Raw genomic sequence first — 15,243 nt, forward strand, 5'->3', positions numbered from 1 at the left:
TGTAGCCAGCACCCATGCACCCGGCCAATGCTACACCTCTTACCACGGGAGGAGGCAATATTGTAGGGGAGGCGACAACGCCATGGAAAGCTGAAGTACCAAAGCTTCAAGAGTCTCCGAAACAGACAGCCAAGGTAGATGGCTGACAGTCGAGGAGTGTGGGGCCTCTCTCTTTGGATCTTTATTCTTTACCCGACCTGGCTCTCTTTACGCTCACTTCCCCATTCAACACACTCTTCCTGGGTCATTATTCCATGTCTTATGTCTTCCTCATCTCTCCCGTGATCTTGAGGTTTTAGTCGTTCTTCCACCCCTTTATATGGTATTCTATCTTCCTCTTCTCTCTGCCGATATATTTCAAAACATATCTCTGCTTTGGACTTCCTTACTTCTGGCCTAGAGGTGTCTGTGTGTCTAAGTGGGAAGTGGACAGACACTCTTACTCTTAAGCTTACTCTTTAAGAGTCTTCCCAGCATGCCCACACTTGTGGTACGCTCAACACGTCAAGACAAACCATGTCTGTCACATCTGTTGTCACCACAGAAAAGCCACAATACATTTCCACTTTTTCTTCTGGTAGCTTCACACCATATATAGTATTGATTCTGGGTATGTTTACCTGGTTTAGGTTGACAGGATTTGTTTACCTGGTTTAGGTTGATGGGGTTTGTTTACCTGGTTTAGGTTGACAGGATTTGTTTACCTGGTTTAGGTTGATGGGGTTTGTTTACCTTCTTATTAGCTTATTAACTGTGACAACAAATTCTGGTCAGGTACTTCTCTTCTCACGGCACCTTTCTTTTCCATTACCAATGACAGACAAGCTGCTAACTTTCATCCTATCACTCTACTAGACTGTGACTGTGAGATTATGCGCAGCACTCTGAACTCTTCTCTGCACCTCGTCTAATGGCTTGAACCATATGCGTTTATAGAGTGTGCCCACCACATCGAGCAAAGTTGACATGGCTAAAAAGGATCCTGCTAAGTTGGTTACGGCTGTTGCTGCACCAGCTGCCGCGGCTGGAGATGCCTCTCTGAAGGGGTCACAGACTAAGGTAGACTGCAGTTTACTTTGGTGTATTAACCACGCTACAGTACAAGGCTCTTGAGGGTGGGGCTATCCCTGGGATTAGGGGGCTATCATTGATCACTTGTTCGTTTCCTTGTCATTCTTTCGCTGTGTTCACACAATGTATCCAAGATCATTTATTAACAGTGACACAGTAACAGAGACTCACAGTGCATTGGACGCAGTGAAGGATTTCTACTGAACCATTTTAGCCATTTAGCAGACGCTCTTATCCAGAGCGACTTACTGGAGCAATTAGAGTTAAGTACCTTGCTCAAGGGCACATCGACAGACTGTTCACCTAGTCGGCTCAAGAATTCGAATCAGCAACCTTTTGTTACTGGCTTAACGTTATTAATCCCTCGGCTACCTGCCACCTGCTTTACCATTCTGCAATTTTTTTTGACTACAGAAGAATAAAGAAGAAACCTGCATTCTGCTTTGACGAAGGCCTTGAGGCCGATGCTTAAAAGCTTAATAAAGAGCAGTGATTCTATGAAGAGCAGTGTGCGGGTTTCTTATTTTTTCTCATGTTATTCAATTGTTACAATGCACCTGCAACAAAGATAGCTCAGATGTGCAAGTGCCTTTTGAGATTTGACTACATGAGGAAGAGGGTGCTCTTGTTCCTGCATGAGTTCTACCTATGTAGGTTTGGTTGAATTGAGCCCACAGCCATCCAGATGCTCAGTTGGGTATAGGAGCTGAGCAGTATTACAGATAGTAGCCTAGTGTTGTATTCACTAACCTCTCCTGCTCTGGGTTACAGGTACAGGTGGAAGTAGTTCCCCCAGGAGCTAAGGCAGCCAAAGAGGTAAAACATCTCTCTCTTTTCTCTCTATTATTAGTTATTAAATTTACCAATTTTATTACATTAAAAATCTATATTTATTACATTCAGATAAGTTATTACATTAACCAGTGTTATTGCATTAACCGTTGTTACAGGGTGTCAATACATTGAATTTGCTCTTTTTCTGTTGTATTCATTGAGTATTAACTCATCCTTGATTGTAGCCAGCACCCATGCACCCAGCCAAAGCTACACCTCTTACCACGGGAGGAGGCAATATTGTAGGGGAGGCAACAACGCCATGGAAAGCTGAAGTACCAAAGCTTCAAGAGTCTCCGAAACAGACAGCCAAGGTAGATGGCTGACAGTCGAGGAGTGTGGGGCCTCTCTCTTAGAATCTTTATTCTTTACCCGACCTGGCTCTCTTTACGCTCACTTCCCCATTCAACACACTCTTCCTGGGTCATTATTCCATGTGTTATGTCTTCCTCATCTCTCCCGTGATCTTGAGGTTTTAGTCGTTCTTCCACCCCTTTATATGGTATTCTATCTTCCTCTTCTCTCTGCCGATATATTTCAAAACATATCTCTGCTTTGGACTTCCTTACTTCTGGCCTAGAAGGTGTCTGTGTGACTAAGTGGGAAGTGGACAGACACTCTTACTCTTAAGCTTACTCTTTAAGAGTCTTCCCAGCATGCCCACATTTTGTGGTACGCTCAACATGTCAAGACAAACCATGTCTGTCACATCTGTTGTCACCACAGAAAAGCCACAATATATTTCCACTTTTTCTTCTGGTTGCATCACACCATATATAGTATTGCTTCTGGGATTGTTTACCTGGTTTAGGTTGATGGGGTTTGTTTACCTGGTTTAGGTTGACAGGGTTTGTTTACCTGGTTTAGGTTGACAGGGTTTGTTTACCTGGTTTAGGTTGATGCGGTATGTTTACCTTCCTATTACTTAACTAAACTGCGAAAACATATTCTGGTCAGGTACTTCTCTTCTCACGGCACCTTTCCTTTCCATTACCAATGACAGACAAGCTGCCAACAATCCTCCTATCACTCCAGTAAACTGACTGTGAGATTATGCGCAGCACTCAGAACTCTTCTCTGCACCTCGTCTAATGGCTTGAACCATATGCGTTTATAGAGTGTGCCCACCACATCGAGCAAAGTTGACATGGCTAAAAAGGATCCTGCTAAGTTGGTTACGGCTGTTGCTGCACCAGCTGCCGCGGCTGGAGATGCCTCTCTGAAGGGGCCACAGACTAAGGTAGACTGCAGTTAACTTTGGTGTATTAACCATGCTACAGTACAAGGCTCTTGAGGGTGGGGCTATCCCTGGGGTTAGGGGGCTATCATTGATCACTTGTTCGTTTCCTTGTCATTCTTTCGCTGTGTTCACACAATGTATCCAAGATCATGAATTAACAGAGTGACACAGTACCAGAGACTCACAGTGCATTGGATGCAGTGAAGGATTTCTACTGAACCATTTTAGCCATTTAGCAGACGCTCTTATCCAGAGCGACTTACTGGAGCAATTAGAGTTAAGTACCTTGCTCAAGGGCACATCGACAGACTGTTCACCTAGTCGGCTCAAGAATTCGAATCAGCAACCTTTTGTTACTGGCTTAACGTTATTAATCCCTCGGCTACCTGCCACCTGCTTTACCATTCTGCAATTTTTTTTGACTACAGGAGAATAAAGAAGAAACCTGCATTCTGCTTTGACGAAGGCCTTGAGGCCGATGCTTAAAAGCTTAATAAAGAGCAGTGATTCTATGAAGAGCAGTGTGCGGGTTTCTTATTTTTTCTCATGTTATTCAATTGTTACAATGCACCTGCAACAAAGATAGCTCAGATGTGCAAGTGCCTTTTGAGATTTGACTACATGAGGAAGAGGGTGCTCTTGTTCCTGCATGAGTTCTACCTATGTAGGTTTGGTTGAATTGAGCCCACAGCCATCCAGAAGCTCAGTTGGGTATAGGAGCTGGGCAGTATTACAGATAGTAGCCTAGTGTTGTATTCACTAACCTCTCCTGCTCTGGGTTACAGGTACAGGTGGAAGTAGTTCCCCCAGGAGCTAAGGCAGCCAAAGAGGTAAAACATCTCTCACTTTTCTCTCTATTATTAGTTATTAAATTTACCAATTTTATTACATTAAACATCTATATTTATTACATTCAGATAAGTTATTACATTAACCAGTGTTATTGCATTAACCGTTGTTACAGCGTGTCAATACATTGAATTTGTTCTTTTTCTGTTGTATACATTGAGTATTAACTCATCCTTGATTGTAGCCGGCACCCATGCACCCAGCCAAAGCTACACCTCTTACCACGGGAGGAGGCAATATTGTAGGGGAGGCGACAACGCTATGGAAAGCTGAAGTACCAAAGCTTCAAGAGTCTCCGAAACAGACAGCCAAGGTAGATGGCTGACAGTCGAGGAGTGTGGGGCCTCTCTCTTTGGATCTTTATTCCATACCCGACCTGGCTCTCTTTACGCTCACTTCCCCATTCAACACACTCTTCCTGGGTCATTATTCCATGTCTTATGTCTTCCTCATCTCTCCCGTGATCTTGAGGTTTTAGTCGTTCTTCCACCCCTTTATATGGTATTCTATCTTCCTCTTCTCTCTGCCAATATATTTCAAAACATATCTCTGCTTTGGACTTCCTTACTTCTGGCCTAGAGGTGTCTGTGTGTCTAAGTGGGAAGTGAACAGGCACTTTTACTTTTAAGCTCTATGACTGAGTCTTCCCAGCATGCCCATACTTTGTTGCGCTCAACATGTCAAGACAAACCATGTCTGTCACATCTGTTGTCACCACAGAGAAGCCACAATATATTTCCACTTGTACTTTTTCTTCTGGTTGCAGCACACCATATCTAGTATTACTTCTGGGTTTGTTTTCCTGGTTTAGGTTGACAGGGTTTGTTTACCTGGTTTAGGTTGACATTTTTTTTTTTTACCTGGTTTAGGTTGACAGGGTTTGTTTACCAGGTTTAGGTTGACAGGGTTTGTTTACCTGGTTTAGGTTGACTTTTTTTTTTTTACCTGGTTTAGGTTAATGGGGTTTGTTTACCAGGTTTAGGGTGACAGGGTTTGTTTACCTGGTTTAGGTTGATGGGGTTTGTTTACCTGGTTTAGGTTGATGGGGTTTGTTTACCAGGTTTAGGGTGACAGGGTTTGTTTACCTGGTTTAGGTTGATGCGGTATGTTTACCTCCCTATTACTCAACTAAACTGCGAAAACATATTCTGGTCAGGTACTTCTCTTCTCACGGCACCTTTCCTTTCCATTACCAATGACAGACAAGCTGCCAACAATCCTCCTATCACTCCAGTAAACTGACTGTGAGATTATGCGCAGCACTCAGAACTCTTCTCTGCACCTCGTCTAATGGCTTGAACCATATGCGTTTATAGACTGTGCCCACCACATCAAGCAAAGTTGACATGGCTAAAAAGGATCCTGCTAAGTTGGTTACGGCTGTTGCTGCACCAGCTGCTGCGGCTGGAGATGCCTCTCTGAAGGGGCCACAGACTAAGGTAGACTCCGGTTTACTTTGGTGTATTAACCACGCTACAGTACAAGGCTCTTGAGGGTGGGGCTATCCCTGGGGTTAGGGGGCTATCATTGAGCACTTGTTTGTTTCCTTGTCATTCTTTCGCTGTTTTCACACAATGTATCCAAGATCATTTATTAACAGTGACACAGTAACAGAGTCTCACAGTGCATTGGATGCAGTGAAGGATTTCTACTGTACCATTTTAGCCATTTATCAGACGCTCTTATCCAGAGGGACTTACAGGAGCAATTAGAGTTAAGTACCTTGCTCAAGGGCACATCGACAGATTGTTCACCTAGTCGGCTCAGGGATTCGAATCAGCAACCTTTCGGTTACTGGCCCAAAGCTCTTAACCGCTCGGCTACCTGCCACCTGATTTACCATTCTGCAATTTTTTTTGACTACATTAGAACGAGGGTGCTCTTGTTCCTGCATGAGTTCTACCTATGTAGGTTTGGTTGAATTGAGCCCACAGCCATCCAGAAGCTCAGTTGGGTATAGGAGCTGAGCAGTATCCCAGATAGTAGCCTAGTGTTGTATTCACTAACCTCTCCTGTTCTGGGTTACAGGTACAGGTGGAAGTAGTTCCCCCAGGAGCTAAGGCAGCCAAAAAGGTAAAACATCCATGTATATTTTCTCTATGTGGGTTTGATTTTACACTAAATTGATTGGCATAGAGTTGCATTGCTCGTGTTTGAGTTTTGTTGCATCATGTGTAGGAGCTTGCTGTGGACCCGTTCGATGCCCTGGCTGATTCCTTACCCTCATCAGAGTCTTTCGCCCCTGCAGCCCATGTATACACCGGGCCAGAGGTGATAGAGGTACTGAACCTTCACAGAGTGTGTGTGTGTGTGTGCACAGTGCAATTTAGATTGGGTTGTGTGTGTGCACCCGGTCACCATGTAAAACAGTGTGTGTTGTTGTATATGTCTCACAGCATGGATTATCCTCAAAGAAGGGAGTGATCTGTGGGGGGAACGACTGCCCACTGCCCCCAGGATACCGATTTGAAGACATGGTCAGTCTTTAAATCACCCTCCTCCTCCAGTGTTCTTCCTCCTCCTCCTCCAGTGTTCTTCCTCCTGCCTGGCGGCAGGGTAGCCTAGTGGTTAGAGCGTCGGACTAGTAACCGGAAGGTTGTGAGTTCAAACCCCCGAGCTGACAAGGTACAAATCTGTCGTTCTGCCCCTGAACAGGCAGTTAACCCACTGTTCCCAGGCCGTCATTGAAAATAAGAATTTGTTCTTAACTGACTTGCCTGGTTAAATAAAGGTAAAATAAAAAAAATAAAAATAAAATCACTTCTGCATCTTAATCCAACCCTCAGCCTTCTGCTGTTAGAGAGCTTTGAGTTTGCATGTATCTTTAGCTTTGTACTCCAGTACTCCCTTTGAAATGAGACATTTGACTGGAACCCCTTGGTTATCAGGTCTTCCAACAGAGAGATACGCGCCATCCAGAAACAGCCCCTAGACCATGTCCTATCCCCTGGACACTTGTGTTAATCTGAGAGGAATGGATAGGTTTTAGCAATATGGACACATTTTCACCAAGCTGATCAGATGACAAGATGAAGTTACTACCATATCTATCTTTTTATTTCAGATTTATATGATGGACTAGGGTTTGTTTCTGGACTTTGCCAAAAAAGCCTGTATATAGTTACCAAACTTTAATATTCTTTTGTCATTCTTTTGTCAGAACATGATCAGATTTATTTAAATCTAGGCTTACTCAATTAGAATATATCATTAATGTACTTTTATTACACTGAATTACAATGTTAAATTACATTTTCATAGGCCCCAGTTGCAGATGTCAAGCCAAAAGATGTCCCGGTAAGTCATTGTATTTACTGCTAGGGAATACACTGTATGCTGGGGAGAAATATTGAGATATTGACTTTCTCCTCTCAATCTTTCTCACATAACCACATACTAATGCATGTGCGTATACACACACACACACACACACACACACACACACACACACACACTAAAGGTACTAAACAAACCATAGGTCATCCCATGGTCTCTTCTGACAGTTTTGGGTACCTCCTACAGTGTGGAATGTTGCTTTGCGCTGTGGGGTGTTGGCTTTGCAAACAACATTAGACCCACCTCAACCAGCTGGCTCTAGTTCTGCTAAACCCATCCTTTATAAACACACCCACACACTAACAACAGATAAATAGTCAACACAAGATCAAATCAAATCAAATCTAATTTTATTTGTCACATACACATGGTTAGCAGATGTTAATGCGAGTGTAGCGAAATGCTTGTGCTTCAAGTTCCGACAATGCAGTAATAACCAACAAGTAATCTAACTAACAATTCCAAAACTACTGTCTTGTACACAGTGTAAGGGGATAAAGAATATGTACATAAGGATATATGAATGAGTGATGGTACAGAGCAGCATAGGCAAGATACAGTAGATGGTATCGAGTACAGTATATACATATGAGATGAGTATGTAAACAAAGTGGCATAGTTAAAGTGGCTAGTGATACATGTATTACATAAGGATACAGTCGATGATATAGAGTACAGTATATACGTATGCATATGAGATGAATAATGTAGGGTAAGTAACATTATATAAGGTAGCATTGTTTAAAGTGGCTAGTGATATATTTACATCATTTCCCATCAATTCCCATTATTAAAGTGGCTGGAGTTGAGTCAGTGTCAGTGTGTTGGCAGCAGCCACTCAATGTTAGTGGTGGCTGTTTAACAGTCTGATGGCCTTGAGATAGAAGCTGTTTTTCAGTCTCTCGGTCCCAGCTTTGATGCACCTGTACTGACCTCGCCTTCTGGATGATAGCGGGGTGAACAGGCAGTGGCTCGGGTGGTTGATGTCCTTGATGATCTTTATGGCCTTCCTGTGACATCGGGTGGTGTAGGTGTCCTGGAGGGCAGGTAGTTTGCCCCCGGTGATGCGTTGTGCAGACCTCACTACCCTCTGGAGAGCCTTACGGTTGAGGGCGGTGCAGTTGCCATACCAGGCGGTGATACAGCCCGCCAGGATGCTCTCGATTGTGCATCTGTAGAAGTTTGTGAGTGCTTTTGGTGACAAGCCGAATTTCTTCAGCCTCCTGAGGTTGAAGAGGCTCTGCTGCGCCTTCTTCACAATGATGTCTGTGTGAGTGGACCAATTCAGTTTGTCTGTGATGTGTATGCCGAGGAACTTAAAACTTGCTACCCTCTCCACTACTGTTCCATCGATGTGGATAGGGGGGTGTTCCCTCTGCTGTTTCCTGAAGTCCACAATCATCTCCTTAGTTTTGTTGACGTTGAGTGTGAGGTTATTTTCCTGACACCACACTCCGAGGGCCCTCACCTCCTCCCTGTAGGCCGTCTCGTCGTTGTTGGTAATCAAGCCTACCACTGTTGTGTCGTCCGCAAACTTGATGATTGAGTTGGAGGCGTGCGTGGCCACGCAGTCGTGGGTGAACAGGGAGTACAGGAGAGGGCTCAGAACGCACCCTTGTGGGGCCCCAGTGTTGAGGATCAGCGGGGAGGAGATGTTGTTGCCTACCCTCACCACCTGGGGGCGGCCCGTCAGGAAGTCCAGTACCCAGTTGCACAGGGCGGGGTCGAGACCCAGGGTCTCGAGCTTGATGACGAGCTTGGAGGGTACTATGGTGTTGAATGCCGAGCTGTAGTCAATGAACAGCATTCTCACATAGGTATTCCTCTTGTCCAGATGGGTTAGGGCAGTGTGCAGTGTGGTTGAGATTGCATCGTCTGTGGACCTATTTGGGCGGTAAGCAAATTGGAGTGGGTCTAGGGTGTCAGGTAGGGTGGAGGTGATATGGTCCTTGACTAGTCTCTCAAAGCACTTCATGATGACGGAAGTGAGTGCTACGGGGCGGTAGTCGTTTAGCTCAGTTACCTTAGCTTTCTTGGGAACAGGAACAATGGTGGCCCTCTTGAAGCATGTGGGAACAGCAGACTGGTATAGGGATTGATTGAATATGTCCGTAAACACACCGGCCAGCTGGTCTGCGCATGCTCTGAGGGCGCGGCTGGGGATGCCGTCTGGGCCTGCAGCCTTGCAAGGGTTAACACGTTTAAATGTCTTACTCACCTCGGCTGCAGTGAAGGAGAGACCGCATGTTTTCGTTGCAGGCCGTGTCAGTGGCACTGTATTGTCCTCAAAGCGGGCAAAAAAGTTATTTAGTCTGCCTGGGAGCAGGACATCCTGGTCCATGACTGGGCTGGATTTCTTCCTGTAATCCGTGATTGACTGTAGACCCTGCCACATGCCTCTTGTGTCTGAGCCGTTGAATTGAGATTCTACTTTGTCTCTGTACTGACGCTTAGCTTGTTTGATAGCCTTGCGGAGGGAATAGCTGCACTGTTTGTATTCGGTCATGTTACCAGACACCTTGCCCTGATTAAAAGCAGTGGTTCGCGCTTTCAGTTTCACGCAAATGCTGCCATCAATCCACGGTTTCTGGTTAGGGAATGTTTTAATTGTTGCTATGGGAACGACATCTTCAACGCACGTTCTAATGAACTCGCACACCGAATCAGCGTATTCGTCAATGTTGTTGTCTGACGCAATACGAAACATGTCCCAGTCCACGTGATGGAAGCAGTCTTGGAGTGTGGAGTCAGCTTGGTCGGACCAGCGTTGGACAGACCTCAGCGTGGGAGCCTCTTGTTTTAGTTTCTGTCTGGAGGCAGGGATCAACAAAATGGAGTCGTGGTCAGCTTTTCCGAAAGGGGGGCGGGGCAGGGCCTTATATGCGTCGCGGAAGTTAGAGTAACAATGATCCAAGGTCTTTCCACCCCTGGTTGCGCAATCGATATGCTGATAAAATTTAGGGAGTCTTGTTTTCAGATTAGCCTTGTTAAAATCCCCAGCTACAATGAATGCAGCCTCCGGATAAATGGTTTCCAGTTTGCAAAGAGTCAAATAAAGTTCTTTCAGTGCCATCGATGTGTCTGCTTGGGGGGGGATATATACGGCTGTGATTATAATCGAAGAGAATTCTCTTGGTAGATAATGCGGTCTACATTTGATTGTGAGGAATTCTAAATCAGGTGAACAGAAGGATTTGAGTTCCTGTATGTTTCTTTCATCACACCTTGTCACGTTAGCCATAAGGCATACGCCCCCGCCCCTCTTCTTACCAGAAAGATGTTTGTTTCAGGGCCTCCCGGGTGGCGCAGTGGTTAAGGGCGCTGTACTGTGCCAGCTGTGCCATCAGAGTCCTGGGTTCGCGCCCAGGCTCTGTCGTAACCGGCCGCGACCGTGGGGCGACGCACAATTGGCCTAGCGTCGCCCGGGTTAGGGAGGGCTTGGTCGGTAGGGGTGTCCTTGTCTCATCGCGCACCAGCGACTCCTGTGGCGCAGTGTACGCTAGCCAAGGTGGCCAGGCGCACAGTGTTTCCTCCGGCGCATTGGTGCGGCTGGCTTCCGGGTTGGATGTGCGCTGTGTTAAAGAAGCAGCGGCTTGGTTGGTTGTGTATCGGAGGACGCATGACTTTCAACCTTCGTCTCTCCCGAGCCCGTACGGGAGTTGTAGCGATGAGACAAGATACTACAACAATTGGATACTACGAAATTGGGGAGAAAAAAAGAAAAAAAAAAGAAAGATGTTTGTTTCTGTCTGCGCGATGCGTGGAGAAACCCGTTGGCTGCACCGCCTCGGATAGCGTCTCTCCAGTGAGCCACGTTTCCGTGAAGCAAAGAACGTTACAGTCTCTGATGTCCCTCTGGAATGCTACCCTTGCTCGGATTTCATCAACCTTGTTGTCAAGAGACTGGACATTGGCAAGAAGAATGCTAGGGAGTGGTGCACGGTGTGCCCGTCTCCGGAGTCTGACCAGAAGACCGCCTCGTTTCCCTCTTTTTCGGAGTCGTTTTTTTGGGTCGCTGCACGTTGTCTCCGTTGTCCTGTTTGTAAGGCAGAACACAGAACACTTCGCGAAAAACATATTCTTGGTCGTACTGATGGTGAGTTGACGCTGATATTCAGTAGTTCTTCTCGACTGTATGTAATGAAACCTAAGATGACCTGGGGTACACGTAAAAAAACAAAAAACTGCTTAGTTTCCTAGGAACGCGAAGCGAGGCGGCCATCTCTGTCGGCGCCGGAAGTAACACACAATCACTCATTACTCCACACCTATTCACTTATACACACTTGCACACACATTCACCCTCTGGGTCACACCTTGTTTTGTACTGCAGTTCTCTGTGTAGTATACCTCTGCTTCTAAGAGCTTGTTAGGACAGAAGGCAAACTCTTTTACCCCTGAAGTATGTTGTGTGAGTTGTCAAAAAAAATACGTGAGTTGTCTAAAGTTGCCCGTTTGGTTATAAAGCGTTTTTTTTAAATTACAGTTACATTTTAGTCCACTTCAGGGATTTGAACCAGCAACCTACTAGCCCAATGCTCTAAACCACTAGGCTTCCTGCCAAATCTGATGTTTTGTAAAGAGATTCTGCTCGTAGTCCTTTGCGGAGTGCTTTGTTGTGATTTAGATTCTAGGAAATGTGATTGGTGGGTGTGTCGGTTCTTTTGCTCCTGGTCTCTTTTAAATGGTTGGAGTTATTTTGACTCGCCCTCTAGTGGTGCAGTTGAAGACAAAACTGTTACTGTAATGCTTTGTGTATAACTGAGGTTATTTGTTTGCTTGTTTGTTTACTTGTATCAGAAACCCATGAGCACAGATGAGGCTCTGGACTCCCTGTCCTTTGGGTTCACAACCTCTATGGCTCCCATCCCACAGAAACTGGAGAAGGTGAGACTTTGCACTATTAACAGGTTATAATCACTTATAAATCTATTAGAGCCCTGTTCCCTAAAACATGCATAAGGTTACAGAATGATTATTAGTCCCATAGTCTTTTGGGTGAGACTGAGGTCCTGACCAGTGATACTGTAAATAAGAAGTGAGGTGTCATTATAACCCAATGATATTTAATCTGTTGACAGAAAGTGGAAGACTTGGCTGCCATTGATGCCTTTTCTGCTGGATTCTCAAACTTTGCTCCACCTCCACCCGTTCCCATCAAGGTAAACAAAGACTGATAATATTTTTCTTCATTGTAAAACTGTTATTAGCATGAGATGGTAAACTGTTATGAGAACCAATATCAAGTTGTGTCAACTGACATAACACAGTCATAATGACACGTAGTGTAACGGATGTGAAACGGCTAGCTAGTTAGCAGTGTTCGCACTAAATAGCGTTTCAATCGGTGACGTCACTTGCTCTGAGACCTTGAAGTAGTAGTTCCCCTTGCCCTGCAAGGGCCGCGGCTTTTGTGGAGCGATGGGTAACGATGCTTCGTAGGTGACTGTTGTTGATGTGTGCAGAGGGTCCCTGGTTCGCGCCCGGGTATGGGCAAGGGGACGGTCTAAAGTTATACTGTTACAATAGCACAATGTAGGCTACCTTGTTGGACAGTTAACTTCCTAGCCACCTACTGCTTATCATGTCATGACATATTAATGATGCTTACAAGATGACCATGTCATATCATTTTGACAGTGTCAGCTGTAATAGTTTATCACAACTGTGATGTAATTTTAATGTTCTGTAAAGACAGCTTTCTAGTGAAGGCTTCAAATGAACGTTCCCCTGTTCCTCTTAACTAGAACCTAAGAAACAGTATTTAACAAACCAAATAATCTCTCTTCTTCTTCCAGAAAGCTGAAGAGTTTAAGTCTGCACCTGTGACCAAGTCTCCTGCTCCCCCCGTTGACAAGAAAGCTAAGGTGGAAAAGGTAAATAACACCAAAGAAAGCAGGTCCTACATCCTGCATGACTACATAACATAAGCCATGCATAATACAAAATAGACAGTGACAAACGCTTATGTCCAGTGTTAAACTGGGATGTCCAATGTTGCAGCTGACGCTGTGCTACTGTTGTGTGGAGTACTTTGTCATCAAAAATGCTATATCCATTCAAATAGACAACAAACTCTTCAACTATTCTATGTTATACTTATGTCGGGTTGTGAAGCTGTTGTCTATTGACTTGTGTTTCAGTTTGCTGATGACTTCTCTCTGATGTCAGGATTGGACTCTCCACTGGTCACCAAGCCCAAGACAGATGAGGTTTGTCATATGAGGGCTACAGTTTCTAGGTTGATGGTTTAGGTTGGTTTAGGTTGACAGGTTTAGGTTGACAGGGTTTGTTTATCTGGTTTAGGTTGACAGGGTTTTTTAAAACCTGGTTTAGGTTGATTGGGTTTGTTTACCTTCCTATTACTTTACTAAACTGACAACAAATTCTGGTCAGGTACTTCTCTCCTCATGGCTCCTTTCCTTTACATTACCAATAACAGACAAGCTGCTAACAATCATCCTATCACTCCAGTAAATTGACTGTGATATTATGCACTTCTCTGCACCTCGTCTAATGGCTTGAACCATATGCGTTTATAGAGTGTGCCCACCACATCAAGCAAAGTTGACATGGCTAAAAAGGATCCTGCTAAGTTGGTTACGGCTGTTGCTGCACCAGCTGCTGCGGCTGGAGATGCCTCTCTGAAGGGGCCACAGACTAAGGTAGACTGCAGTTTACTTTGGTGTATTAACCACGCTACAGTACAAGGCTCTTGAGGGTGGGGCTATCCCTGGGGTTAGGGGGCTATCATTGAGCACTTGTTCGTTTCCTTGTCATTCTTTCGCTGTTTTCACACAATGTATCCAAGATAATTTATTAACAGTGACACAGTAACAGAGACTCACAGTGCATTGGACGCAGTGAAGGATTTCTACAGTACCATTTTAGCCATTTTGCAGACGCTTTTATCCAGAGGGACTTACAGGAGCAATTAGAGTTAAGTACCTTGCTCAAGGGCACATCGACAGATTGTTCACCTAGTCGGCTCAGGGATTCGAATCAGCAACCTTTCGGTTACTGGCCCAAAGCTCTTAACCGCTCGGCTACCTGCCACCTGATTTACCATTCTGCAATTTTTTTTGACTACATTAGAAAGAGGGTGCTCTTGTTCCTGCATGAGTTCTACCTATGTAGGTTTGGTTGAATTGAGCCCACAGCCATCCAGAAGCTCAGTTGGGTATAGGAGCTGAGCAGTATCCCAGATAGTAGCCTAGTGTTGTATTCACTAACCTCTCCTGTTCTGGGTTACAGGTACAGGTGGAAGTAGTTCCCCCAGGAGCTAAGGCTGCCAAAGAGGTAAAACATCCATGTATATTTTCTCTATGTGGGTTTGATTTTACACTAAATTGATTGGCATGGAGTTGCATTGCTCGTGTTTGAGTTTTGTTGCATCATGTGTAGGAGCTTGCTGTGGACCCGTTCGATGCCCTGGCTGATTCCTTACCTTCATCAGAGTCTTTCGCCCCTGCAGCCCATGTATACACCGGGCCAGAGGTGATAGAGGTACAGAACCTTCACAGAGTGTGTGTGTGTGTGTGCACAGTGCAATTTAGATTGGGTTGTGTGTGTGCACCTGGTCACCATGTAAAACAGTGTGTGTTGTTGTATATGTTTCACAGCATGGATTATCCTCAAAGAAGGGAGTGATCTGTGGGGGGAACGACTGCCCACTGCCCCCAGGATACCGATTTGAAGACACGGTCAGTCTTTAAATCACCCTCCTCCTCCAGTGTTCTTCCTCCTCCTCATCATCATCACTTCTGCATCTTAATCCAACCCTCAGCCTTCTGCTGTTAGAGAGCTTTGAGTTTGCATGTATCTTTAGCTTTGTACTGCAGTACTCCCTTTGACATGAGACATTTGACTGGAACCCCTTGGTTATCAGGTCTTCCATCAGAGAGATACGCCCC

At 45.1% G+C, this 15,243-nt stretch overlaps 1 protein-coding gene across 1 annotated transcript in view; it reads left to right on the top strand.

Annotated features, from left to right (window-relative positions):
* Positions 1-15,243, top strand: part of LOC139413786 (nascent polypeptide-associated complex subunit alpha, muscle-specific form-like) — a 97,500-nt gene that overhangs the window by 57,940 nt on the left and 24,317 nt on the right. The window contains exons 6-25 of the mRNA XM_071161539.1: positions 6-134; positions 937-1,059; positions 1,843-1,887; positions 2,091-2,219; positions 3,023-3,145; positions 3,931-3,975; positions 4,179-4,307; positions 5,311-5,433; positions 6,023-6,067; positions 6,173-6,274; positions 6,391-6,471; positions 7,256-7,291; positions 12,131-12,217; positions 12,412-12,492; positions 13,129-13,206; positions 13,474-13,542; positions 13,873-13,995; positions 14,585-14,629; positions 14,735-14,836; positions 14,953-15,033. Coding sequence (XP_071017640.1) covers positions 6-134; positions 937-1,059; positions 1,843-1,887; positions 2,091-2,219; positions 3,023-3,145; positions 3,931-3,975; positions 4,179-4,307; positions 5,311-5,433; positions 6,023-6,067; positions 6,173-6,274; positions 6,391-6,471; positions 7,256-7,291; positions 12,131-12,217; positions 12,412-12,492; positions 13,129-13,206; positions 13,474-13,542; positions 13,873-13,995; positions 14,585-14,629; positions 14,735-14,836; positions 14,953-15,033 — 1,776 coding nt within the window. The remainder of the gene's footprint in view (positions 1-5; positions 135-936; positions 1,060-1,842; positions 1,888-2,090; positions 2,220-3,022; positions 3,146-3,930; positions 3,976-4,178; positions 4,308-5,310; positions 5,434-6,022; positions 6,068-6,172; positions 6,275-6,390; positions 6,472-7,255; positions 7,292-12,130; positions 12,218-12,411; positions 12,493-13,128; positions 13,207-13,473; positions 13,543-13,872; positions 13,996-14,584; positions 14,630-14,734; positions 14,837-14,952; positions 15,034-15,243) is intronic.

This window comes from Oncorhynchus clarkii, chromosome 7, assembly GCF_045791955.1.
Source record: "Oncorhynchus clarkii lewisi isolate Uvic-CL-2024 chromosome 7, UVic_Ocla_1.0, whole genome shotgun sequence".
NCBI classification, from domain to species: Eukaryota; Metazoa; Chordata; class Actinopteri; order Salmoniformes; family Salmonidae; genus Oncorhynchus; species Oncorhynchus clarkii.